We start from the raw sequence: 14,207 nt of genomic DNA on the forward strand, positions 1-14,207 counted from the left end.
ATTTTTGGTCCCATGGTTGTGCAACTTTTTGCTTTTACTGCCAGTGATTTGGTCCCCTTTGATGTTAGAATGTCCTGGAAGTCGGAAGATTCAGAGTTAAGTTCTGGTTTTGTGGCTGGCTTTGTAACTGTCGCTGAGCGATTTACTTCTTAACCTTGCCTGTGATTGAATGGTTTTTAAGTTCTCTTAAAACTCTCATTTTGTTATTAATCAGCTTTTCCAAATTGTTATGTTCTTGTGGGACACGGGGCAGAAACCCATTGTTCATAGTATATATTTTGCCTTCAAACTGAATGTTGAAATTTAAATGTTGAGCTCATATTCCATGATTTTTTTTTTTGTTTTATTTATAGATGCCAGAAGTGGGTGGAGAATTGTAGGAGAGCCGACTTAGAAGATAAAACACCTGATCAGCTTAATAAACATTATCGATTATGTGCCAAACACTTTGAGACCTCTATGATATGTAGAACTGTAAGTAATAGGAGAGCTTGGTTTATCTTTTCCCCTCTCTCTTTCTCGCTTACTCGTCAGTATCCAGTGGAAATGTAAATACTTATCTGTTAATGTCGGAAGGTATTCCTATATCCTGCCATACTTTTTTTAAGAAGACAAATTTGAGCTGAATAGTATCCATTTTGTGCTTAAAAATCTGATTTTTTTTTTAATCTCCCTGTTCCTGATACCCTATTCCTACTCATCAGAAGTAACCAATTTTAAACTTCTTATGTAGCCTTCAGAAAATTTTAGGTGATTATAAAAGTGTAAATTTATCTAAGGTAAATTTGGTATTCTTATTTGGAGTAGTTCCTCTAGATCTTTTTTATGGGTGAAAGCTTCAGTTAAGAATGAAGATCTTTGTTTTCATTTTTTTTTGTGTGTGTGTGTATTTTTTTTTAATATTTAATTTTAGAACCAACCCTTAATTTTTATGTCCTAGATACTACAACAGGGAACAAACCATATAGGTAATGTGAAAAAAAATTTCCATCTCTAATTTATAATTTTACATCAAAACATGGGTTTCTCAGCCTGACTCCTGCTATCTGTGTGAGCTTGGTCAAGTCACTTCCCCTTTCTGGGCCCCAGTTTCTGATGAGGCGATTAGACCAGATAATTTCTGAGGTGTCTAAGATTTTTAATCCTCTGTGATTCTGTTATTGCTGTGATTCATAAAAGGCACAAATAGGGCAGATTTGATCAAAATGAAGCAGACTTGAAACACTTTAATAACTAGGAAGACAGTTTTATTAAACAAATTATATATTCTTGTTTAGGAATTAATTAATGTATCATCTCAGGTATTGGAATAGACGTAAACTTGATTTATACAAGGTACACTATAGTATATGTTATGCAGCAATTTATTTTGATATTTTTTTCAGATACATTTTGCAGAGGCATCAGAAAACTAAAGAATGATTGGGTTATTTTATTTCTCAAAATTAATTGAAGCAGATACTTGTGAAGTCACTGGGAGGTGAGCCAATTCCGGTTCAACAATATAATCACAAATATTTGAGGGATATTTTTGCCTTGCTTTGCTAAAAGGGAATAATGATCAACCAAAGTAAGAGATTTCATATGTTTAAAAGGCAAGCTACTTTTATGTTCTTGACATTAAGTAAAAATATCCCAAATTATTATTTTAAATATACAAGCCATGTGCATTTTTATATTTGTGTCTTGGTAATAAGTATGGTCTTTTAATTAGGTAATTTCAACCAAATTAATGTGAGAAATTTAAAATATCGTTCACTCATATTCTTGTTTAGTCAGAGCATAGAACAGAAAAATGAGCTATTTTTTATTACTATTTTTTAAATTTCCAGATGATTCTTCAGTCTTGAATAAATGAATCCAAATGTAAGAAAATGTTTTTTCTACACATATAGAAGAAGGTGCTGCTATTAAAACCTGGCTTATTTGAGAACTATATCCAAGTGTTTAAAAGTGTTTTCACTTCATTAGTTTGGCATTTAAGATTTCATCGGTAAACATTCATGCATGATTAGTTAAACTAAAGCCAAATACTTTATTATTTTTGATGCTAGAGTAAGATCAATTTTGAGCTGTATGCCCAAACCTGAATTCAGCAGTTAATGATTATATCTTGATTCTGAGTTAAAATTATCATTCATATCATTTGAACGTAGCTTTTTTTGTATGCTACTTACAAATATTTATAAAAAATTGAATGCTTTTTGTTGATATAGTCTATTTTCTGGTCTGTAATATCTTTGAGCCTTATTTGCAAATAGCAAATTAATTTGATTTGAATTTTTAAAATTCATTAGAATGTTTTATCCCTCCCCTTCTTTTTAATAGTTTGAAAAACGTCGTGTTAACTGTATATGTGTTTGCTAATTTTTGAGACATTTGTGTAGTGGGAAAGATTGGAAGCTTTGGGTATGATAGTTTTGACTCCCTTCAATGAGTGTGTCTCTGATCAGTCCCTGATTCAAACTCCCCAGTAGACTCAAGGTTATTGGCCCAGCTCTAGAAGCTGAGTGTCATTAAGAAATCAAATTTTTCAGGGATTGCAGTAGAGGGTTCCTGACAGAGCTGGAGAAAAGTGTAGAACAAAATTCAAACCTACAAAAAAAGACCAGACTTATTGGTCTGACAGAGACTGGGAAACCCCCAGAGTGTGGCCCCTACACACCCTTTTAACTCAGTACTAAACGCACTCCTGAGGTTCACCCTTCAGCTAAAGTTTAGACAGGCCTATAAAACAAACAATAACACGTGTAGTTTAACTATGTGTACGAGACCAAATGGGCACACCAGCCCAGGGACAAAGACGAGAAGGCAGGACAGGACAGGAAAGCTGGATGAGTGGAAGTGGGGAAACCAAGGTCGAGAAACGAAGAGTGTTGACACGTTTGCAGGGTTGGCAACCAATGTCACAACACAACATGTGTATTAACTGTTCAATGAGAAACTAATTTGTTCTGTAAACTGTCACCTAAAGCACAATTAAAAAAAAAATCAGATTTTCTTCTTTGTTTTGCATGAGGCATGGAATTCAACTGGAAAATACTGAATCTAAATAGAAATTCTTCCCAATTGTGTTTAACAACTTTTCAGGTAAAACCCAAGAAAGTGTGTTTTGTTTAGCAAAATTAATTTCTTATTTGTAAATAAAGCTCAAAGATAGTGTGTTCTTTTTGATATTTGGAGACCCTTGGTGGTGCAAGTAGTTAAACACTCAATGACTAGCCAGAAGGTTGGTGGTTCAAACCCACCCAGAGGTGCCTCAGAAGACAGACCTGGTGATCTGTTTCTGAAAGTTACAGCCTTGAACACCCTGTGGAGCAGTTCTACTCTGCATACGTGGAATTGCCATGAGTCAGAATTGACTTAACAGCAACTAACAACAACATTTAGATATTTTCCCTTTGTATCGTCTAAATCTCCTTTCCCCAGGTGAAAAGATTTAGGAGTTATTTTTCTTATTTGGCATAGTCTTTGAACATGCTTTAATAGTTAGTTTTGAAACAATCACTGCTTCCTAAGAAAACGTCTTTATTGAAGTGCTCTTTGTCTTTAATCGTTGAAAATTCAGGAAGAAATTAAAGGAACTGCTTCTTTGGACTAGCTAAGGGAATGTAGTAGCAGTTATCCAACTGTTTTTCTCTCTCTTAATAAACTTCTTGTGCCTACCCGGCCTCCTCTGGACTGGCTCTGGAAGACTGTCACCAACTAAGTATGCACCCAGCTCCGAGCCAGAGTGGATTAGGTAGAGAACAATGGTCCTTTAAAGATAAGATCATTAGAACCGGAGGAGAATTTAGAAATAACTCCTTTACGGTGCAAAAATGTGATTGTGTGTATCACTTCTGGGATGAGATGATTTCAGGTGGCACATGAATCAATTTTTATTTTAAGAAGTTCTGTAATATGTGTTAAAAATATAACTAGCCTACCAAATCATTAACATTGCTGAAGACAGTGTTAATTAAAAGAGTGAGTGGATTATGTAAAAGTACAGATGGTGGTATAACTGAGATGGCAAGCATTATGATCATTGGCATGGGAATAATTTCATTTTAGGAAATGGTGATCTAGTTCAGTGTTATTCAGAATATGAAACTGAGGGCCAAAAAGGGAAAGTAATTTTGCCACGGTCTCATAGTGAGTCACTGGTAGAGTTTGGACTAGTTCCTAAGATCCTGGGTCCCTGTCCAGTATTTTTTTCACTGTGTCTTGATGCTTCTCAGTGATATTAGCAAAAGTGGGATGAACAGCACAGGTAAAGGAGGGAAGCGGTACTATAGGACATACAAGAGGGTGGATTGTTTGGGGACTTTAGTGCCTGCTGTAGATTTGATGGACTCGTGGAAGGACAGAAGAGAAAAAATAGCTGGGAGGCTGAATTAGAAATATGTATATGCAAAAGACAAATACATTTTGTTTTTTATGGCTACTGTCAGCTCAGTTCCTTGATTTATAATAAGATTGCTAAGAGAACAAATGCAAAAAAGTTAGAAATAATAGGCCGATGTGAACTGACATCATCAAATTCTGCAAGTCTCTACACTTTCGAGCTGGGGTTGAATGAGTGCTGGGAAAATCATTAACATTGATTTATATGTAATACATTCTTAGGGACCATCTCTCACTTATTACTTTTCTTTTTCAGAGTCCTTATAGGACAGTTCTTCGAGATAATGCTATACCAACAATATTTGATCTCACCAGTCATCTGAATAATCCACATAGCAGACACAGAAAACGAATAAAAGAATTGGTATGTCTGTGTGCTTTCAGCTCTCCCCTGCCCCGCAATACAATGAAATCAAATAATAGATACATTTTTTGTAAAATTGATTCAAGTGTTATTCTGTATTTCAAAGGTAGTGTTATGGGAAATGAGTGGTTTGGTTACTGTTAAAGTAGCCTGGATGTGCTTAGTTTGTTTCAGTATTTAAATGGGAAAATCTCCGTCAAATTTACTTGGGCCAAAGAGTGCTGTTAATTACAGGACTCTGGTTTATTCCCTTCCTGGGATGACAGAAATGTTACTTTTTCTTCTGGAGTAAGGAAAGTGGAGGTGAGGTATGCTTCCAGAATTCAGCACAAAGTCATAAAGTGAAAGTTAAGAGTTTGCGAGATAAGAATTCTATCACCATTGAGTACTAACAGGGCTTAGAAAAAGCTTTTAAATCTTTCTATATTATATCATTTGTACATGTGTTTATATTGATATCCTTCAGGTCTGCTGTTTGAAACGTAACTGTTTTTTGTTGACCTTAGGTGTACAAATTTAAATTACTCAGACTCCTTAGTTCAGGGCTTTCTGTCATTATTGTCACTGACAAGACCCTCGCCCTTTTTTTTTGCCTTCTTCACTATTACCGTTCCCATTCTCCTCCCTCTTGGTATCCGTGTTAGTGTATTTAATATATATCATTTCAGTTCACCTACCATGTGCTTTTAACATTTATCTAATTTTCCTCCTTTTCTTCTATTTTCGTCTTGCATGTTTAAGAGTTTATATGTATGGTGTCCAGTAGCAGCTGACTTTATTTTTCTCCTTATAGAGAATCAGTTTTCTTAACATGAGCCTGTTACTTCATCCATCCTTTTTCCCACTGGCAGGAGATGTCACCTCTGTCTTAGACCAAGTTGACATATATGCAAGGCTGTCTCTGTTCTGTTCCGTTGGATTACTTGTCTGTTTACTGTACCACCTGTTTTGTTACCTTAGCTTTGTAATATATCTTACTTTCAAATAGGGTGATTTATTAACTCTTCTGTTTCAAAATTGTCTTAGCTGTTTGTGGACCTTTATTCTTCCATATGAATTTGAGAATCATTTTTGTAGTTCCCCTAGAAATTCTGTTGGAATTTTCATTATAACTGCTTTGAGTTGACATCTTTACAACATTAATTTGTCCTACCCATGAATAGAAGAAACAAATAAAGTTGCTAACAAGTAACAGCAATCACTGAAAAAACTAAATACTGGTTCCTTGGAAAGCCTATTAAAATAATTTAGGAGCACAGTTAGTCAAAACCTGGAAGAATTTTCAGAGTTTTTGTTGCTGTTCTTTAACAGAGGATGCATACTTCTTCCTTAGATTACTTCCTAAATACTGGTTCTTGTCGGTATACAGACCAATTCTGGTTGAGAATGTTTCCAGCAATTTTGAAAAAGCTTTTTTTCTTAATCATCTACTGAGTTTTCTAGGCAGCTGTTTATATCTATAAATAATATAGGTATAATTTTGTCTCTTCTTCCCATCCTTGACATTTTTTCTATTGCTTGTCTTACTGTTTAGTTAAGATCCCCAGTACTGTGTTCAGCAGTCCCAGTAATGTCACAGCTGGCAAACATGCCTTGTTCCATTGCTGTTGGTATTGTTAGATAGCTTTCCTCAAGGTAAGGAAATTTCCTTTTAGTCCTGGTATTCAGTTTTCATTATAACTTGTTGAACTTATCAAATGCTTTTATTGCATCTACTAAGTAGAAAGTTCAGTTTTTTTTTATTCTTTAATGTGATGAATTACATTGATGGATTTTCTGATGCTGGACCATCTCTGCATTCCTCTGAACCCTAACTGATTGCAAGATATCCATTTAGTTTTATATACTGTTGCATTCAGTTAGTCAGTATTTTATTTAGGATTTTGCATTCATAACTCTAGGTGAATTGACCTATAATTTTCTTTTCATGTACTCTCCTTATCTAGTTATGATATCAAGGTTTTATTAGCTTAATAAAATGAGTGGAGTAGCTTTCCTTTTTTAAAAAAAAATTTGTATAAGATAGACACTGTCTGTTCTTGAAAATCAGGTAAGCTTGGTTAAACCATCAAGGCTATAGGGCTTGGGGTGGGTGTAGGAAGATTTTCATTGCCATTTCAATTTCTTTATTGGTTTTCTCTTGCATCTTGTGTTGTATATTTTTCAAAAGTTTATGAACTTCATCTAGGATTTTGAAATGTTTGCCTTTTTCTGCTCTTAAAATTGTCTTTTTGAAGAATTAGTATTTAGTTTTCCAATGGTTGCTATAAGTGTAAGATATTTTACTGGTTTCTTGATTTGGGGATTTGCCTTTTGGCTTTTTTTCTAGCTTCAATGTTTAGGTCATATTTATGTGTATTTGAAGCTGTAAATATCTCTGTCTGTTTTAGCTACATCCAGTAATTCTAAACATGTACCACTTTCATTGTTCAGCTCTAAGGATTTTGTAATTCTCCGATTTCTTTAACGTAGAATTATTTTGTTTTTAGTTCCCAGAGTTGGGTTTATTTTTTTAAGACATTTTATATTTTTTATTTCAGATGTCAAGTGATTCATAGAGGAGATGCATAGCCTAGATGGTGCTGATTCTTTCTAGTTTTTTTGTACCATTGTTGCTGTTGAATTCTGGTGCCAGATTGATTCTTGTTCTTTTTTAGGTGAACTACTTTTTCTCCCACAAAGCTTTTAGAATTTTTTCTTTATTTTCAACATTTTTAATTTCACTTAACTATAGCTAGATATGAGTTTTTCCTTATCCAGCCTGTTTAGCATTTTACAAGTCCTTTCATTCTGAGGACTTAGGTCTTAAGTTCTGGGAAATCCCCAGTTTTTATTTGTTCCCCTTGATTTGTTTATATCTGTTTTTTTTTTTTTAAACCCCTCGTAGATGGATGCCGAGATGTATACAACATTCTTCCACGTCATTCCTAGTACTTTCTTTCTTGCCTGGTAATGTGTACCAGAGGTGAAAGGCTCAACCACTTCTCATCCTGGAGCTATCATTTTCCTGTACCCTGCCCTTCAGGGGGCCTCAGACACCTTACAGAAGGCACACTCTTTTCCACACCTACCGTCGCTTGTAATTGTGCAGCTCACAGGATAAGGAGGGAATATTCCAGATTGGCCAGCTTGCTGGTGTTTCTTATTGTCAACACCATGCCAGGCACTGCCCAGCAGGTACCTTGCTGTCTCCAGCTGACAGTGGCATTGCAGCTTTCCTACCACAGAACAGTAATGGGGTAGGCTGTGACCTAAACATTGTACAAGATTGGAGGAAGAAAAAAGGATACAACTGGAAATTTCTTTGGTTTACCCCTGTTTGTGCCACGTGCTTCCTCCTACTCTGAGCTGCCATTTCTCTTCCATCCTGGTACTCTATCATTGCCTGCTTTCCAGGAATTTCTCATAGCTTTTGTGTTAGGTTCTGGGATCCAGCAGACTTCTTATGTGGCATCTCCTGGGTTAGATGGGGGGGATGGGCAATTTGTGTCCTCTTGAGTTTGACCCTAATTGTCGTGGTGTACTTTATGCCTTCTATAAATACTTGTTATCTGAAGATATGCTAATTTAGGTATAAAGTAAGTTAAATGATGGGCTTTATTTTAACCTTGGAGTCATCAGCAAATTATTGTTCTGGTTTTCCTGTCATCTGTTTGAGAAAGGTATTCCATATAAACAATTTATAGGCTTAGAAGAATTAAATTTGCCTCAAAATATGCTTTTTATTTGTGAGCCTAAGATAATATATTAGAGGTCAGTTGTCTCAAAGATGGTTTGTTTTTTTCTTTTTCTTGTCATTTAGAGTGAAGATGAAATCAGGACACTGAAACAGAAAAAAAGTAAGTGATAGTGTTAATGGCTCAACTTCTGAATGCCTTTTTAAAAGGCCTTGATCTGGTAAGGACAAATAAATATGCTTTGTGTCTAAAACCCACCTTGAGAATGGATGAGAGAGTGTAGTGGGTTTTGTCCTGTGGTCTGTGAGATTGAAGTCTCAGTTCATTTGTCTTTATTGAGTGCCACTGTGCCATACACTTTGCCGTGTCCAGGCCTCACAGGTGACTGTTCCGTCTCTCTCCCAGGTACTCTCAGTATGGCAGGCACACAGGCAGAGTGTCCCAGAGTAGGGAAAGGAAGGCAACAGTAAGGGCAGGAACAGAATCTCTATCCACCTAATTCATGGTGCATAATAAGTTCTTGGTGAAATGTTAAAGGAATAAGTGCTGTGGAGCACTTAGCACTTCTTGCAGGTGCTGATGCCTGAGTTGTGTCTCTAAAGAATGAGGGCTAGTGGTTGTTTTTGTTCTTGTAAGTTACTATATTACTCATCCTCTTCCTGCTGCTGCCATTATTATTAACATAACCTTTTATGATGCTTGCTGTGTCCCAAATCATTATTCTAAGTGCTTTACTTATATCAATTTAATTCTCATAGTAAGTACCTAGCCTGAGGTAAGTACTATTATTTTCTTCCTTAGGGAATTATAAACATTTTGATGTTATTGGAGCTTCTGATAACCCACGATGGTTAGAAAATGAGCCTGGAGGGGACTACAGGGACCAAACATGCAGGGTTGTGGGCTGATGGCAATAGGGAACCCTTGAGGGGTTTGTAAATAGGTAATGACATGGACCTGATTTTCATGTTACATAAAGCATTCCCTGTTGGATTAGAAAAGATAACACTGGAGGCAGGGAGGCCAGGTAGGCTTTCACACCAAACAAGAGTTGAAAGACCTTGAGTTAAGACAATGGTAATGAGAATAGAGATGAGGGGATGGATTCAAGGAACTCAAAAAACTTAAATACCTGTAAGTCTCACACGTGGAAGGATGGCCAGAGGAGAGGGAATTACTTTTCACTTTACACTCTTTGACTTCTCTGTTATAAGCACCTTTTTTGAAAAAATAAAAGTGATAGAATTATTCTTTTTGATTGGAAATGGAGAAGTAATGGAAAAGAGAAAGAAAAGGAAGGCGAGAGGGAGAGAGAGGCAGGCTGGCAGGCATCTATGGAGCAGTTCTACTTTGCCAACATGGGGTTGCCGTGAGTCGGAATTGACTCAATGGCAACTAACAACAACAAATATATAATGAGTAGTAGTGCTATCTGAGTTGGGGAGGGGCTGGAGAAGGATGCTCCCTGGCCTTGCTGAAACTGGAGAAGCTCTGAAAGTCCCTGAGATGCCTGGAAGCATGGTTTACACAGGGATGTCAGATTAGGTTTCGCTTTGTACCTGGACAGCCTGCTTCCCTCTTTGACCTCGGTGAAATTCTTCCACCACTTAAAGTGCCCTTCTTGTCCGTGTCCTTATCTTTGTCATGCGAAATGCAACTTCTTTGTTCTGAATTTTTTTTTTCCCCTCTCCATGGTACTACACAACTCTTGGTGGCCCTCTCAAATATCTTATGTTCTAAGATCTAAGCTCTAACAGTAACTCTTCAGATGTGGATTCTAGTCCTGTATGGCTGGGCGAGACACCTAACGTTGCAGGGCTTCAGTTTTCCCACCCAAAGATGAAAAGAATAGGCTAAGATTTCTCATATTTCAGCCCTAAAGGTTGCATGAATCTATATTATATTAGTTTGTATAGGTGTCTCATTTCTCCTATAAAAGTGTGGCTTAATGGCTTGGTAGAAATAGCATGGACCCTGGAGCCAAACAAGCTTAGATTTAAATTTCACCTCCCTCCTTCTAACTGCATCTGTGACCTTGGGCAAGTTATTTACTGTCCTCATCTCCTGCCTGGAGAAAGACTAATGTGATGCATATAAAAAGCCTAGTACCATGCCTCAATAAATAGTAGTTGCCTTGCCCTCCCTTGTCTGAGGGCATGGACTGTTATTACTCTGTATAATATATGAAATGCCTTGTTGTTAAGTCTTGTAAGAAATGTTTTCTATCTTATAAATATATCTTATGAATATATCTGTTTACAGTTTTTGTCTCCCCACTGCAATGTCTGTCTCTTTTTCTTTAATAAACACAAGGACAATTTATTTGTTACCGTACCATTAGAAGAACCAGGAAGGAAAACCTAAATTCAAGGCAATCAATTGAATCATTACCCTATTCCAGTGGCTCTTAATCGTAATCACCTGGAGGGCTCTTTCAGCTACCTCTTGTTGGGCCCCACTCCCAGCGTTTCTGATTTAGTAGGCTTGGGCGGGCCCAAGTATTTGCCAAGTGGAGCTGGTGCTGCTGGTCTGGGGGCCACACCTGGAGAACCACTGGCCTAATAGTGCAGTGAGCATTGGGGAGCCCCTGGAACTGGTTTTATTCATTAGGATTGTGTTGATCTGGAAACAGTGATGCATGTCTCATTTTAATGTCTGCATCCCAGTCTCTGAACGAGCAGATGCCCAGTAAATGTTGAATGAATGCGTTTGTGGATCTTAAATATTTAATCAAAAATATAGTGTGTTTTTTATGGTTGCTCATGAGCCTGTTCCTAAAGTTAATTCTTTCTTTTCCAGTTGATGAAACTTCTGAACAGGAACAAAAGCATAAAGAAACAAACAACAGCGATGCTCAGAACCTCAGTGCAGAAGGAGGAGGTGAAGAACAGGATGAAGACGTCTTACCTTTAACCCTTGAAGAGAAGGAAAACAAAGAATACCTAAAATCGTTATTTGAAATTTTGATTCTTATGGGAAAACAAAACATACCTCTGGACGGACATGAGGCTGAGGAAATCCCAGAAGGTCTCTTCACTCCTGATAACTTTCAAGCTCTGCTGGAATGCCGCATCAATTCTGGTGAAGAGGTTCTGAGAAAACGGTTTGAGACAACAGCAGTTAACACACTGTTCTGTTCAAAAACGCAGCAGAAGCAGATGCTAGAGATCTGTGAGAGCTGCATTCGGGAAGAAACTCTCAGGGAAGTGAGAGACTCACGCTTCTTTTCCATTATCACTGACGACGTGGTGGATATAGCAGGGGAAGAGCACCTGCCCGTGTTGGTGAGGTTTGTCGATGAATCTCATAACCTAAGAGAGGAATTTGTGGGCTTTCTGCCTTACGAAGCTGATGCAGAAATTTTGGCTGTGAAATTTCACACTACGATAACTGAGAAATGGGGACTAAACATGGAGTACTGTCGTGGCCAGGCTTACATTGTGTCCAGTGGATTTTCTTCCAAGATGAAAGTTGTTGCTTCTAGACTTTTAGAGAAATACCCTCAAGCCATCTACACACTCTGCTCTTCCTGTGCCTTAAATATGTGGTTGGCAAAATCAGTACCTGTTGTGGGAGTATCTGTTGCACTGGGGACAATTGAGGAAGTTTGTTCTTTTTTCCATCGGTCTCCACAACTGCTTTTAGAACTTGACAGTGTCATTTCTGCCCTTTTTCAGAACAATGAAGAAAGGGGTAATGAATTAAAGGAAATTTGCCATTCTCAATGGACAGGCAGGCATGATGCTTTTGAAATTTTAGTGGACGTCTTACAAGCACTTGTTCTATGTTTAGATGGTATAAATAATGACACAAATATTAGATGGAATAACTGTATAGCTGGCCGAGCATTTGTACTCTGTAGTGCAGTCACAGACTTTGATTTCATTGTTACCGTTGTTGTTCTTAAGAATGTTCTGTCTTTTACAAGAGCCTTTGGGAAAAATCTCCAGGGCCAAACCTCTGACGTCTTCTTCGCAGCCAGCAGCTTGACTGCAGTGCTGCATTCACTGAATGAAGTGATGGAAAATATTGAAGTTTACCATGAGTTTTGGTTTGAGGAAGCCACGAATTTGGCAACCAAACTTGACATACAAATGAAACTCCCTGGGAAATTCCGCAGAGCTCAGCAAGGTAACGTGGATTCTCAGCTAACCTCTGAGAGTTACTATAAAGAAACCCTAAGTGTCCCAACAGTGGAGCACATTATTCAGGAACTTAAAGATATATTCTCAGAACAGCACCTCAGATCTCTCAAATGCTTATCTCTGGTACCCTCTGTCATGGGACAGCTCAAATTCAATACGTCAGAGGAACACCATGCTGACATGTACAGAAGTGACTTACCTAATCCTGACACACTGTCAGCCGAGCTTCATTGTTGGAGAATTAAGTGGAAACACAGGGGAAAAGATATAGAGCTTCCATCCACCATTTATGAAGCCCTCCATCTACCTGACATCAAGTTCTTCCCTAATGTTTATGCATTGCTGAAGGTCCTATGTATACTTCCTGTGATGAAAGTTGAGAATGAGCGCTATGAAAATGGACGAAGGCGTCTCAGAGCATACTTGAGGAACACTTTAACAGATCAAAGGTCAAGTAACTTGGCTTTGCTTAACATAAATTTTGATATAAAACATGATCTGGATTTAATGGTAGACACATATATCAAACTCTATACAACTAAGTCAGAGCTTCCTACAGGTAATTCAGAAACTATTGAAAATACCTAAGAGACTGTTTTAAAATAGGTTTTCTTTTATATTTGATATTTGGAGGAAAAGCTGTAAAGTGTATAGTAGGCCTCTTAATCACCGAATATCTTTGCCTGTAGGTCTGCGATTGAATACATTAGCCATTGATAATCTGCCTATTTAAACAGCCCCTCATTTGAACTCTCATGCTTTGAGGATGTCTCTGTTCTTCCATAAGAAAGCCATGAAGTGCTACATTTTGTTTCTGTGTGCTCTCTCTTATGGCACTCTGGAATTGTTTTAGTTAAGTCATTTTAGACGTAACATTTATCATCACTGTGGATCCAATTTTCAGGTATTGAGTTACAGTTCTTTTAAGAAATAAATTTTGAGGAGGTGTGGGAAGAAGGAATACATTTTATAAAATGTAACAATGAATCTCAAGACTGATCCTTGACTAGAGGGAGTTTTAAGTATGTTGTAAAAAATCTGTAATGGACAGTTAAGGGAATTACCAGAGTGAGACAAACTGAGCTCGCCAGACGAGGATTTCAGTGTAGATTTTGTCTTATCCAATGAGCCTAAAGGAACAAGTTACAGGTAAAGTTCAAATGGAAGAGCTGACCATTGTTGTTCCACATCTGGTTGCTGCTGTTTACATTCCTTTGTTGAGCCCCCACCTTCATAGACTTTTTGGCAGGTACATGCTGAACACTTCTGTTCATGGTTGCGACAGAGTCAGAGGCCATGGACACTAACAACTGATAGATCTTTTGTCTTCTGTCTTTTTCCATTACTACGTCTACTGCCCAGTCTTGATTTATAAGCGAAACCTGGAAAACCTACAAAAATAAGTGTTTTATGGTTTATCTAGGAATAATCCAGAAAATATTACTGTTATTTTTGGTGAAGAAAATCAATTTTGTATAGTTTATTTCAATCTAAATAAAATGTGAATTTTGTTTAAAGTTGAGGTATATTGTTTCTGGCGGGGACAAAACAGGTTCTTACGGTAAAGTGTCTTCTCAAAAATACTTGGTTATCAACTTCACAACTCTTGAAGATGAGTTCTTAATTTTTTTT

At 37.3% G+C, this 14,207-nt stretch overlaps 1 protein-coding gene across 6 annotated transcripts in view; it reads left to right on the plus strand.

Annotated features, from left to right (window-relative positions):
• Positions 1-14,207, plus strand: part of THAP12 (THAP domain containing 12) — a 110,770-nt gene that overhangs the window by 8,350 nt on the left and 88,213 nt on the right. For all 6 annotated transcript variants that reach the window (XM_049889774.1, XM_049889777.1, XM_049889775.1 and 3 more), the window contains exons 2-5: positions 354-474; positions 4,646-4,753; positions 8,556-8,592; positions 11,230-13,134. In XM_049889774.1, the coding sequence (XP_049745731.1) occupies positions 354-474; positions 4,646-4,753; positions 8,556-8,592; positions 11,230-13,134 (2,171 nt within the window). The remainder of the gene's footprint in view (positions 1-353; positions 475-4,645; positions 4,754-8,555; positions 8,593-11,229; positions 13,135-14,207) is intronic.

The sequence above is a fragment of the Elephas maximus genome, chromosome 7 (assembly GCF_024166365.1).
Source record: "Elephas maximus indicus isolate mEleMax1 chromosome 7, mEleMax1 primary haplotype, whole genome shotgun sequence".
NCBI classification, from domain to species: Eukaryota; Metazoa; Chordata; class Mammalia; order Proboscidea; family Elephantidae; genus Elephas; species Elephas maximus.